At 36.6% G+C, this 14,625-nt stretch overlaps 1 protein-coding gene across 11 annotated transcripts in view; it reads right to left on the bottom strand.

The window, feature by feature from the left end:
- The window catches only part of ATXN2 (ataxin 2), a 109,795-nt gene that overhangs the window by 61,599 nt on the left and 33,571 nt on the right, over positions 1-14,625 (bottom strand). For all 11 annotated transcript variants that reach the window (XM_079149497.1, XM_079149499.1, XM_079149495.1 and 8 more), the window contains exons 2-5: positions 12,901-12,937; positions 11,121-11,180; positions 10,576-10,647; positions 9,808-9,958 (exon numbers count right to left, since the gene is read on the bottom strand). In XM_079149497.1, coding sequence (XP_079005623.1) covers positions 9,808-9,958; positions 10,576-10,647; positions 11,121-11,180; positions 12,901-12,937 — 320 coding nt within the window. The remainder of the gene's footprint in view (positions 1-9,807; positions 9,959-10,575; positions 10,648-11,120; positions 11,181-12,900; positions 12,938-14,625) is intronic.

Genomic DNA, 14,625 nt, shown 5'->3' with positions numbered 1-14,625 from the left:
AGTGATTTAAAAAAATTCAATAGAAGAAATAAATATATATGTAGGATCTATTACCTATAAGGCACTAGACACCATGGGCAGGGGGTGGGGAGGAGATAACACATCTTTACTTCTATAAACATGATTTCCACGCTCCAGAAAAGTTATAATACATTTGGAGACAAAATACACTATTTTATAAAGCTGAGTGTTCATTCAGTATATGATGCTGCCTTGAACTAACTGTGATTCAGCATAGGTTTTTATTGGAGGGGAACCAAACTATTCTATGATAAAAATATAAAATTTAATAGCCAGTTGTATAACAGTAAAAACAGACGATCAACAGGAAGGACAGAAAAAACTAATAAGGAAAGAGAATTTGAGCTGGATCTTAAAATGTTTCTAATATTCTGGCTCAAAGTTGGCATTAGCAATGTCCAACATGCAGAAGATGTCAATTTGGGTAAAAAAGTGGATTAATATTGGGGAATAATGAGAGCTAAGGTTTAAAAAAATAAAAAGTTCCACTGGTGACGACCCTGAATGCCAAAGTACTGTATGCCTGTATAAGGAATAACGGTCACTGAAGATTCTGAGCCAGGAATGGGGTGATATACTAAAAGTGATGTTTAAAGAAGTCTTTATGCCGATGCCGAAGGTTGATTAGAAATAAGAAATTTGAAAGGTAAGTTAATTAGGAGATCACAACCCTGTCTAGATACAAGCTAGCAGATGGGATGGAAAGGAAGAAAAATAAGATGTAAGAGAAAGTTTACAGAGTAAGGAAAAAGAAAGAAAACACTTTTTCCACTAACTTAAGCTAAAAGAATTCTTACATTTATTATTTTTCAATACCCGAAGAGAAAGAATGAATGAGAAATGTAAATCACTATTGTAACTGCACTATCACAGGTCAAAAGAATAAACCCTACTAGCTAATAAGCCCAGGCCTCTCTGAAGACTCAACCAATAATAAGTATTTTATGTATCTAAGTATTATAATACAATGACCACCAATCATACTTTATCATTTCCTTCAAATGAAGTTTTGGTTTTTTTTTTTTTTTTTTTAATCTCCCAAGTGGTTTCATAAAATGTTACTTTGAAACTACAAAAAAATACAATGAGAACTAACCACAAAGTATAACAATAATGAAGTTCTTTTGGATATTAGAGAGAAGGAATCTGATAAAGCAGATGTGCATGGATGGCTTTGGATCTCAGTGGAAAAATAGTTCAGTGAGCAATGGATGGCAGAAAGAAACCTCAACGTATTTTCTTTTTTTTTTTTTTTTTTTTTTTTAAAACAATTGGGGATTGAACCCAAGGCCTCCTACATGTTGGCAAGTGCTCTACCACTGACCTACCCTTTTTATTTTTCTAAGACAGGGTCTCATTAGATTGTCTAAGTTGACCTCAAACTTGTGATCCTCCTGCCTCAACCTCCCAAGTGGGATTACAGACCTGTGTCACCACACATAGCTGGGATCTCACTTTGAAAGTTTCGAAGTTCAATGTACATGCTTCTAAGAGTCAAAAGGAAGATTTATTGTAGCTACAAGAATGTGCCTACTCAGTTGCAGCACTGTGGCCTGCCCACTCTAGAAAAGCACCAGCCATCAGTGAATGTGGAACAAGTTTGGATTCTTCAGAATCCCAAGACTTCCTAGGCTATAACCTGCTCTGAGATTTGCCTCTTCCTTAGATTACTGACATGGCATTTCTAATGCTATACACTTCAGAAGAGATCCCTCTGTCACCTGCCCTATCAAGTTGAAAAGTCAACCACAACAACAGCTGGGCACAGTGGTGCAGGCCTATAATTCCAGCATTCAGCCGAGGCAGGAGGGTCACAAATTCAAAGCCAGCCTCAGCAACTTAGCAAGGTCCTAAGCAACTTAGTGAGACTCTATCTCAAAATAAAAAATTTTAAAAGGCTAGGGATGTGGCTCAGTGGCTGAGCACCCTTGGGTTCAATCCCCAGTACAAAAAAAAAATTAAGACATAAGAGTAAAACAATTGGCAGAATTTTATTTATCACTTTTAATTATACCTTCATACTTCAAATTTCTCCAACTACTACAATCCACTCAACACTTCACATCTCTGGATGCATTTGGAATTCAATGCCACCAAGTACAACATTCCATTTTTCTTGAATTCTTTCACATAATTTGGTGTCTGCAACTATGAAAATGCCAGAGCAGAGCCTTTTAACAACGAGTGCACAAACTCCTCTCAGGGAACTGTGAACGCTATGAAATTAATAGTGTGTGTGTGTGTGCATGTGTGTGTTTATCAAAGGTAACGTTATATAGCCTCATAAGGTTCTCTTAAGGGACCTAAAATAGATTCTTCTTTTTTCAGGGCAGTGGAGGTGGGGGGGGGGGGGGGTGTTACTGGGGACTGAACCCAGGGGCGCTTGACTACTAAGCTACACCCTTTTATTTTTAATTTTGAGACAGGGTTTTGATAAGATGTTTAAGTTCTTTCTAAGTGCTGAGGTGGACCTTGAACTTGGCATGCTCCTGTCTCTACAGGAGCATGTCAATGGGATTACAGGCAGGCGTCACTGTACCCAACACCAAAATTTAAAAGTTGTACTGTCCATGGCAAAAGCACAGCAATGAACATTCTTTAAAGTTCAATAAGTAGTTGTTAGATGGTTATATTTACAAGACTGCTTAAAGCTTTCTCATTCCTTACATCAAATAGGGCTTCTTTAAAAACATGTTAAGAGGGCTGGGGACAGGTTCAGTGGTAGAGCACTTTCCTGGCATGACTGAGGCCGAGTTGGACCCGCAGCACCACTAAAGAGGGGAGATTTAAGGAAAAAAAAAAAGTTAGGAATAAATTTAATTTATTCAAAGACATTTATACTGAGCCCATATTACATGCCAAAATACTATTCTAGACCACAAGAATTAAAAATTAAACATGGTTGCCGAGCACCATGGCTCACACCTGTAATCCCAGCAGTTCAGAAGGCTGAGGCAGGAGGATGGCGAGTTCAAAGCCAGCCTCAGCAACAGTGAAGTGCTAAGCAACTCAGTGAGACTCACTCTCTAAATAAAATACAAAATAGGGCTGGGGATGGGCTCAGTGATTGAGTGCCCCAGTGACAAATAAATAAGGTATTCAAACACAAGAAAAAGTATAATGGGGGATACAGAAACAAAATTATAACACACCTGGCAAATGGGCAATCATAGATGCTCGGAAGGGAGCTTCCACGTGGCATAAAATCATGAAAGCACACATAAATATCATATGGGCAAAGACTGAAAACACTAGGAACACAGAACATTCAAGGGCAGTATGAAGGAAATTGCAAGAATGAGGCAGGAAAGGAATGATCAATGACCACTAGAAATACAAAAAAGCAGTTTCAGAGGAAGTTGCAATCAACAGTATCAAGCACAGAAGTGAAAAATGAAAAGGAGACCAAAGGACCTGGCACTTGGAGGTTCCTGGGAGCCTCAGCGTGTAGAATGAGAGGGACTTGAATAGGTGTCTAGTCTGAAGGGAAGTAGTAAGCAAAAAGAAGAGGTTCAAGAGTCTAGTAACAGGACATCTAAAAGATGGAGGCAAAAAAAAGGACAAAATCAAGGGAATAATGAAGAAGTGGTGATTAAACATTCTCTTTACTAAAAGCAGAGGAAAGAGAATAATGATAACCAGAAGGAAGACAAATTTGTAGATGGGGATGGAAAGGGTAGTTAATGATGGAGACTACTTCCATTAACCAATTTTCTTATTATATAATTTTTCACTAAATGTGACAAAGAGTCCGGTTAAGTCAAAATGATCCTTTTGGGCGCTGGGGTATAGTACTTGGCTCAGCAGTAAAGAGTTGTCCTACCATGGGTGAGGCTCTGGGTTCAATCCCTAGCACCTTAAAAAAAAAAAAAAAAAAAAAATGTGGTTTTGAACTAAATCCAATTAGGATAGTCATAACAGGGAATCCAATGATCCAATGAGATTATAGTATTAGAGTCAAAACATGATTTTAGAACCATGAGTTCAGGGAAAAAGCATGTTCACCAAAATCGGTCTAGCATGTACTTTACATCAGCCCTAATAGCCCCAATGCAGTAGGAAAAAGGATCTAGGCCAAGGATTGGCAAAGTTTTCTGTAAAAGACAGAAGGTAAAATAGTTTGGTTTTACAAGTCCTACAGTGTTTTTCAACTACTCAACTCTATCCCCATGGTATGAAAGTAGTCACCAGATGGACATAGCTGTGTTACAACAAAACTTTATTTATTGATAAGTTGATGTGCTATTATCTAGGCTGAGAACATGAAGCAGTAGGAAGAAGAAAAGCAACAGAACTAAAATAAAGCTGAGTTGGCATAATTAAATCAAAAACAGCATAAACAAAAGAGCACAAGGGGGCTGGGAGTGTAGTTCAGTGGTAAAGGTCATGCTTATTCCTATGTGTGAAGCCCTTGGTTTAACCCTCAGCAAAAAGTAATGGGGTTGGGGAAGAATGACAGGAAGAGCAGGAAAAAAGGATGGAAACACTAGAAAGTATAAACAGCAAGCAAAGACAACAGGCCAATTTCAAGATAAAAAGATAGACAAAGGCAGTCAATTATCCTACAAAACATATGACAAAATGTAGAGAAAATCAGAGTATCCAAAATCTGCCTGCACCAGAATTTAAAAAGGGTAAAACACAAACATTTTCCAATGATAATCTTATGGGACCTTCTTATTATATGTGTGTCAGAGGAACTCACAGTTGATAAGCTACTTTCTTTTTTGTACCAGGGATTTGAACCCAGAGGGGTATTTAACCATTGAGGCACATCCCCAGTCCTTTTATGCATTTTACTTAGAGACAGGGTCTCGCTAAATTGCTGAGGGCCTCACTACTGTTGTTGAAGCTGGCTTTGAACTTGTGATCCTCTTGCCTCAGCCTCCCAAGCCACTGGGATTACAGACATGCACCACCATGCCCAGCTGATACTTTCATTTTGTCCACATATCAATCTGATACATAAATAACATGCAAGAGATCAAAGGAAACTTCACTATTATAGGAAGATAAAAATTATTTCTAATCCTTTTCATCTGTATAGATTCATGAGTATGACTTTCTTAATTTCTTGAAATTAATGAAGTTAGCATAAAAAATTTAAAAGTTGGGGCTGGAACTGTAGCTCAGTTGTAGAGCACTTGCCTACCACAAGTGAGGCACTGGGTTCAATCCTTAGCACCTCATAAAAATAAATAAAAGGATTCTGTCCATCTACAACTACAAAAATTTTTTTTTTTTAATTTAAAAGCCACACAGACCTTTCTTACTTGAAAAGGCTTCCCCAACAATAAAACCAAAGACTCTACAGAAAGAGAAAAAGAAAAAAAACCCTGCAGGATTTTTTTTTTGCCGGGGGAGTGGGAGCGGTACTGAGTGAGGATTGAACCCAGGATGCTTTACCACTGAGCTACATTCTCAGCCCTTCCCCATCCCTTGGAGACAGGGTCTCACCAGTTCCTGAAGATGACAACCTCAAACTCCTCATACCTCAAAGTCACTAGGATTACAAGGCATGTGCCATCACACCTGGCCGAGGAAAATAATCTTGAATAATACAAAAACCTGTCTCTTAAGACTGTTGCTTGAGTTTTATTTATTTATCTTTTAAACTTTGGCTTTATTTGTAGGGCAATTCTTTAATGTTAGCACAGATTAATTAGAAAACAGCTCAGTAAAACAAATCAGACCATGTCATTCTTGTCACTGTAGTATAATGTTAAGGACATCAGTTGGAGTTAAAGAGAAGGATTTGGCACCCAGCACTGTGGTGCACACCTGTAATGCCAGCAGCTCAGTGACTGAGGCAGGAGGATCAAGGCCGGCCTGGTTCAAAGCCATTCTCAGCAAAAGCAAGGTGCTAAGCAACTCAGTGACTGAGTGCCCCTGAGTTCAATCCCCAGTACCCCCCTTGCCAAAGTGGGGGTGGGGGGAGAGAAAGATTTGTATCCTCACTTAGCCAAATTATTAAATAGTGTAAGCTTGAGGGCAGGTGGCCAAACAGGAATGGGAGAAAAGCGGCTGAACCAAGCTTTACTGGATTTTGGCTCTAATGTGAAATTCCCAGATCTCCAGAATAAAGGTCAGGGTGGAGAGCCTGAGAATGCACGTGGCCTGGCTGTCCAGGGTTTTTATAGGCCAGAATAGGCCTATAGATCCTGCCGAATGATAGGTGGACATAAGGGTAAGTGGGGTTTATCTGTCCACATTTGATTGGTCACTTTGGCACACTGCCCACTGCCTTGCTTTCTGTGCTTGCAGTGGGTCGCTAGTAGTCCTGCTCCCTCCCATGCAGCCACTTAAATCTGACCTAATATGTCTGTTTCCTCATCTACAATATAGCAAGAATAATCATAGCCACTTCAGAAATAAGCTGTGAAGATTAAGAAATACATATAAAATGCTTGACAGAGTCTAACACACAGAATACTCATACAAATATTACTGACCTTGAGATTTTGACAGTATTGTCCCAGAATTTTAAGACACAGAAAGGAAATACATTTCCCTCTTCTTTTATGAAGCTACAATTTCATATTACTATTTTCATTTTTATTTTTCCACACTCTTTATTGGTGCATTATAGTTGTACATAATGGTGAGCTTACTACTTTGTTCTTTAGCACTCATTAATTTTTATTTATTATTCTTATTTGTTTTTGTGTGGGGGAGGGGGTTGTGAGCACTGAACCCAGTGGTACTCTATCACTGAGCTACATCCCAAGCCCTTCCTTATTTATTTATCTTTTGAGACAGAGTCTCGCTAATTTATCCAGGCTGACCCTGAACTCGATCTTCCTCCTCAACCTCCCTCCAACTAACTGGAATTACAGGCAAGCATCACCATACCCAGCTAACTCTATTAATCCTTAAAAACCTCAATCCATCTGTCCATTTAAGATGTAGAAAAGTCCTAATAAATTATATTCCATGTATGTATAATATGTCCCTCTACTGTCATGTATACCTAAAAGGAATAAAAAACAAAAACAAAAACATATAGAAAAGTAGGATCAAATGATAGCAGCAAAGACTACTCAAGATAATCCTTAATTCTGAGACAGAAATGGCACTGAAAGTCAAGAAAAGAGCAAAAATCCTCAAGATCCACAGAATAGACATACTATAATCTCATAAAACCTATGGCTCACATCCCTGACTGATTATCCTTGATAATCATATGCCCAGCATCTCACCCAGGTTAATTATAATTAAACTAGAATCTCTAGAGGTGAAAACTGGACATTTAAAAACTCTCCCCTGGACTGGGATTGTGGCTCAGTGGTGGAACACTTGCCTGGCAGGTGTGAGGCACTGGGTTCGATCCTCAGCACCACATAAAAATAAATAAATGAAACCAGGTATTGTGTCCACCTACAACTAAAAAAAATTAAAAAAAAAAAAAAACTCTCTCTTAGGTGGCTGTGATACAGCATTAACGAGCACTGGTTAAATCCTACCTTGCTTTATTCCAGAAGACTAAAAATCTGAGTAAGTCTCTAATACAAAATAAGGTAAATCTTAATGCAGAATTAAGTACCTTCATGTTTTCCATTCCTGAACTATGTCAATTAGTAACTCTAAAATGGATGTCTGCATATTGGTAGTATCTCCAAATTAGTAGTTTTCTTCTACAGAGGGCAACCTGTCTGCCAGGGTAGTCCTAAGAACCTGGCTTAAGAAACGTAACTATTTCAGGATACTATGTACTAGATGGACTCAACTGTACAATTCACTAAACTACCAACAGTTTTGAAATAAAATACCTGAAACTACTCCAATACTGGATGCCTTTATAAAGAAAATAAATCCTTTTGGCACATAGCAAAATATATCTACCTCCTTAAGAGCTTTCAAAAATGTCCTTCTACAGTCACTCATAGTAGCTCAAGCTGATCACCCTGTCTCAAAATTAAATTGAAAAGAACCGGGAGCTGGCACAGTGGTGCATACCTGTAATACCAGCAGCTTGGAAGGCTGAGGCAGGAAATAAGTTCAAAGCCAGCCTCAGCAATTTAGTAAGGCCCTAAGCAACTTAGAGAGACCCTGTCTGAAAATAGAAAATATAAAGAGCTAGGGATATAGCTCAAAGGTCAAACAACCCTAGGTTCAATCCTCAAAATAAATAACATAAAAGGACAGGGCACACGTAGTCCAGAGGTAAAGCATTTATCTAGTATGCACAAAGTTCTGGGTTCAATCCAAAGTTCTCCCCCACACACACAAAAAAATATCACTTTGGTCTGTATTTCCTTGGTTTTTCTATAATGAACCCAAATTACATGAGAAATGAGTAAATAATAATAAAGTAATAAATAAGTCAAGACATTAAATTTGAAAAGGATCAAAGAATGAACTACCACAAATATTTCAAAGTAGTACTTACTTTTCCAGATTTGGGAAATACCAATTCAGTATTTAAAAAAACAAACTCGGGCTGAGGTGTAACTCAGTGAAAGAGGCCTTGCCCAGCACAGTTTGATTCCAGGAATTCCAAAAACAAAAACAACAACAAAGTACCCAATGCATCCTGCAAATAGCTGGTAAAATGGCTGGTAATTCAATAGAAGAGGGAATGAATATTGTTTCTATTATGGCCAATGTTATATTCAGAGTTCTATATACTATACTCAACTAAAATTTCATTTTTCCTTTTGGTTTATGACAAAATCAATTTTTAAATTTAAAACCATGGGATATTTCAAAAGTCTAAGTATAAACATAAATAATTTGGAGTCCTGGGTATAAACAAGATAATGCCAAAGGCAACTTAAAAAAAAAAAAAGACTTATTTCCTTGTATGTGTTGCTGAAGGACTCGTAAAATAAAGCAACATGAACCAAAAACACCGACTATTTGAGAAGATTCAAAATTGGAACACTGTGCTTTCTGTCAGCATTGCAAAGCAGTTACGCAGTGCCTAATATTGCTAGTCTCTGGCAAGTTAACAGGTGAGAACCTTGTTAAGAGAAAGGTTTTAACTTCATGTGCTTCATAGTTTCAGTGTAGAACAAGAAGCACAACAACAAAAAAAGTGGTATAGAATTAATCATGAAAATCAAACTATGAATTACAATCTGCTGAAGAATTTGACTATTTTAATTAAAGAATTTCAGAACCAAGTTCAAAATTGCTCATAAGTGCTATTCACCATATTAACGAACACTCAACACTGCAGGGTGTGCTCTATAAACTAAGAGCAGCAACTTCCTCCTGTTCCTCCTCAATAGACACTTGAAACAGACTAAATTTTAATTAGTACATACTCTCTTAAATTCTTAAAACAGTACTGTTCTCTGAATTTCGATTACATATGTATGTTCTACTTCTTTACCTTTTTCATCTTCATTAGACAATTACTTTCTATCCACAGCTCTCTGCCTTTCTTCTGTATCCCTATGCTTCGATTTCTTTCCAGATTTATAGGTCCACTTATAAATTAAAGCATCTTAGGCCAAATGGGACAAAAAATTTTCAACTGAATGGCAGCAGCAACATTTGTGACCATAAAATTACAGAAAATACAAATTAATTTTTTACAGAACACAAACTCAATATTTATGCTATTGAAATAACCATGTGATTGCTCCAAAATCAAAGTTTTAAGTATTTTTCCCAACAAAAAGTCCCATTTTTCTTAAAACAAAAAAACCCATCTTACTCATCGTATACTAGAAAGCATATATTTCTTTAAGAAAAAAATGTCTTCATGATCGCTAAGAAAAATCACTTCCAGAATAAATCTAATAAAGCAGGAGGCATACTTAGGAAATCAAAGCCCACCTCTTCTTGCATAACTGGAGTCCATATCTTTAAACTGTACCACAACAAAATCTGAACACTTGAACAAAATACTCTCCATTATTTCTTCACGTTTTGGTCCCGAACTGGATTCTGTACTTTTCTCATGTGCAGCATCAAGTACCAAATCACACTAAAATGAAAAACATGAGTAAATATTTAAAAGACTTACGAAACAAAATTTGATAGGAGTCCTTTAGTTCATCAAAGTGCTATTTCTTTTATGTCTTTCACAAAAATAATTACTTCGAGAAAATAACCATGTCCCTTTAAAATCATGTGATCTATTTTCAATCAAATCGAGTCAGATGTGGTGGTGCACACCTGTAATCACAGCTACTTAAAAGGCTGAGGGAGGAGGATGGCAAGTTGGAGATCAGCCTAGACAATTTAATAAGACTCTAAAGTGGAAAGGGCAGGGTACACAGCTCAGTGGCTGAGCGCTTGTCTAGCATACACAAAGCCATTGGTTCAATCCTCAGACCTGCAGAACAAAACAAAACACCCTCAAATCTAAAAGTTGGTGTTAAAATAATCAGTATTTTTGAAGCTGAAGAGAAAAATCAAAGTGGTTTCATACACTGAGCATGAAAATGTTTTTACTTTTTAAGAAGAACTACCATATGAATTTAACAATGATAAATATGCTCACTTCATAACTACAATTACTAATTCAGAATTCAATGGACAATGTTCAGAAAGTAATACAAGCATATAATAATTGATTTACAATAAAAAAGTAATAATTACCTTAGGACTGTATGTTTTAAAAACTCCTTCATATATACCTCCATTTTTCACTTGTACTTCACATTTGGATCCCTAAAAACAGACAATTAATTTTTCAAAGTAATAGTACACTACCCCATCATCAGGGATATGATGAATTACTGAGTATTCACTGACAGAATGATAAAGTATTTCAAAACATTAACAATACATCGAACTCTCAAAATTCTTCAGGAGGCCCTACTCAGAGTTTATAGTATAAATTTATAAACACTGAAGATGAACAGTTCTGATCCCACCTATATCAGATAAAATACCCAAGAGATAATTAACTACAAATATTATTTTACATAGAAAGAGTTCATAAGAATGTATTCACAGTTACAATAAATTAGACAAAGAATTCTAATGTAGACAAAGAATTCTAATGTATTTTCTCTAAATCATCTTGATTAAATATGGCCCAAAAAATGTTACTTTGAGAATCATTTATCTACATTTTAACTTCATGAAATTACTTTATTCTACCCCCAAAGCAGTTTATTCCTAATAATCTGGTAACTTACAACAACTGATGTAAGTATATGAACCATCCTCATATTTGCATAGATTCCATCAAAAGAAATCTGGAATGTTAAAAAACACTATTAGAAATTTGTACTTGCATATATATTAAACATTTTATTACAAAATGTCTAGAAAGGTTTATAATTCCTCACATGTATTAAAGGAATATTTGGTTTACTATCATCTTTTGCTTCCTTAAAGAACAGAAGTTAAGGCTTTTAACAGTGAAATCAGACACAGCAATTAGCAACATGGTTTATACATGATACAAAAAAAAAAAAAAAAATCAATACTAAACCTCTGTAAGAGGAAAAACAAAACTATGGGGACAGAAGGCGAATCAGTGACTGGGGAGTGAAGGCAGGCTCACAATACAAAGTGGCATGAAGGATTTTGATGGGTGATGGAACTGCTCTACTGTCTAAGACTATGCTGGTAGTTACAGAATTGTATGCATTTTGGAGGGCTGGGGGTATAGCTCAGTGACAAAACACTTGCCTAGCACATGCAGGCCCAAAAAATCAAACAGACCAACCAAAAAACATAACAAAAGCCACACCTATCTGTATCCTAAAAAGAGTAAAGTAACTCTTAATAAAAAACAAATTAACGGAGTGGGGAGAACCCTGACTACCTTCTCTCTGCATAACTGAATCAGTTCAAGTGTTTAAACATCTGATCAACCATACCACCCTATAAATACATAATAAGAAAACTTGTGTCTTCCTGATTCTTATGAAGTCAATCTGTCCAATAAAGGCAGGGTCTCAAAAATTAGCCACAGTTTCCTATTTATCAAATGGAACTTATGCTTTTCAGGTCCATTGAAATTTCCAAAAAGACCAGAAGGCGCTTGCCAAGGGAGAAAAATAACAAGAGTTAAAAGAATATATACATAGCACATTAACTCAAAATAAAAAGCCCAAATGTTATGGTTTAGAATATGAGGTGTCTCCCAAACCTCCTGTGTTAATGTAGAAAATGGAAATGTTCAGAGGTGAAATGACTGTATTATGAGAAAAAATAACCTAAACAGCCCATCCCAGTTTGAATGGATTAACTGGATAGTAGCTTTGGGGTAGGTGGGTTGTGGTTGAAGGGGGGCAGGGTGTGCACTCTGGAAGGGTGGTTATTCCCTGAATCTTCTCAGCTGCCAGAAGTTGAATAGCTTTCCTCGGTCTCACTTCTGCTATGATATTCTGCTTCACCCCAGGCCCACGTCAATGTGGTCATACAACCAAGGACAGAACCTCTAAAATTATGAGCCAAAATAAACTTTTCTTCCTCTAAGTTGTTCTTGTTGGGTATTTTGGTCACAGTGATAAAAGTAGACTAACACACCAAAGAACTTTCCAAACTTCAGTCCTGGTGTTCTACTTATCTCTTGAATATTAATTGCTTCAATTTGCCATTAGTCACTTACAAAACAAATGAGGGCTGGGGTCGTAGCTCAGGGGTAGAACACTTGCCTAGCATGTGCGAGGCACTGGGTTCGATCCTCAGCACCACATAAAAATAAAGTTTAAATTCTTAAAAAAAAAAAAAAAAAAAAATTCTTGTTATGAATGATGACAAAAATACCATTTATAGACAATTTTTATACTTTATACAGTTATCACCAAAAAAATCACATAGCCAATAATTTTGTACTATACTGTATTAATCTATGAAGGCTTTCAACGATAAAAAAAAAATAAATAAAGCTTTTGCCTTGGCCTTTAGTGTAGTTAGAAATCATGTTTTAGCCAACAATTTTTTCCAAACATTAAAGTTACTCACCGTAGACTGAGGCAGTCCTTTGCTATTGTTTCGACCTCTGAAAAGATTAAATATATATTTTTATTAATTTCAACAGGTTAAAAAAGTTTAACTATATCCTCAAATTTAAAATACCTTGTAATTCCATTCAAAGAAAAGCTATTTGTGGAGACAGCTCCCCTACTGTTGGGTCCAAAAGCCTGCCTAAGGATGGCTATGTTCTGCTTGCCCAGTGGCCCAAAACAGGGAGAGGGGTAATGGAAGAGCAGAAAGAGAAAAGAATGTGAACTTTATCAAAATCTAATAAATGAAATAAAGATAGCCTACTAGAAGAAGAAACTAACATTAAAGGTAAATTGATAATAATCTTTACTCCAAAAGTACCTAATCACTGCTATAAAGAGGTACTCAGAAGCAAATACATATTCCACTCCTGACTTAACCAACATATTTACATTATGTCACCTCCCATAATATCCCCCACCTCTGAAAATGGGCAATGTGGGTCAGGTACAATGGAGCACGTTTGTAATTGGGCTACTATGGAAGGCTGATGTAGGAGAATTCCAAATTCTTAGTGAAATCCTCTCTCAAAATAAAATTTAAAAAAGGGTCAGGGCTCAACTAAAGGTAGAGCACTTGCCTAGCATGTGCAAGCCCCAGGATTCAATCCCTCATATGAAAGGAAGAAAGGACAATTGCAAAAAAAAAAAAAATGACTGAAAATAAGTTAAATCACCCAGAGCACTTTTACTTCTATGCAACCAGTCTTTCCTTTGCCAACTTCTTCCCTTGCAAAATTGGTTGTCAAGTGGTTTCCAATAAGGTGAACTCCATTTTCAAGTAAATTTAATTATAAAACAATACTGTTGTCCCTTGGTACCCTGAGAGATTGGTTCTAAAATCCTGCAGGTATCAAAATCTGAGAATACTAGAGTACCTGAGGTGAAAAGGTGGTGTATTTGCACATAACATACACACCTTTAGATTATTTAAAATACCTAATACAATGTAAATGTCACGTAAATAGTAGTCATACTACATTGTTTAGGAAATGACAAGAAAAAACTTCTGCACATATTACATACAGATGGCAGTTTCCCAAAATATTTTTTGATACATTATTATCAACAAATGTGAAACCCAAAGACACAGATATAACTGTTACAACCTAAAGCTTATTATATTGAAAAAGATTAGGGTTCTTAGAAATAATAAAAACATGAGGAAAGTGAAACGTTACATATTTTATAAACCCTAGTCACTCTGGATCAAACAGAACTTAAATCCCATTTTAGTAAAATATTCACAACACTCAAAATTTAAAACATTCACTTGGGAGGCTGAGGCAGGAAGATCTCAAGTTCAAGGCCAGCCTCAGCAATGGCAAGGCACTAACCAACTCAGTGAGACCCTGTCTCTAAATAAAATACAAAACAGGGCTGGGGGTGAGGCAGTGGTTGAGTGCCCCTGAAAGACTAGCAATATGACTGGTGCCATTCCCAGTAGAATAACTCAGATCTTAACTCTGACATGGTCCTGGCTTGGTCTCCAACTCTTAATACCTTGCTCACTTTCTCCACTAGAAAATAATGGCCAAGACCAAAAGACCCAAGATTCCTTTCATTTCTAACATTCTGATTCTGTAACTCTTTGCCTCTCACACAGTACAAAGAGAGAAATTGTTAAAATCTAAGGAATACAACAAATAATTTGTCAGTTGTAGAACTTCCTATGAACCAGACA

The sequence above is a fragment of the Sciurus vulgaris genome, assembly GCF_902686455.1.
Source record: "Sciurus vulgaris genome assembly, chromosome: 8".
NCBI classification, from domain to species: domain Eukaryota; kingdom Metazoa; phylum Chordata; class Mammalia; order Rodentia; family Sciuridae; genus Sciurus; species Sciurus vulgaris.
The sequence above is the reverse complement of the archived record's forward strand: the minus strand, read 5'-3'. Positions and strand labels throughout refer to the sequence as shown.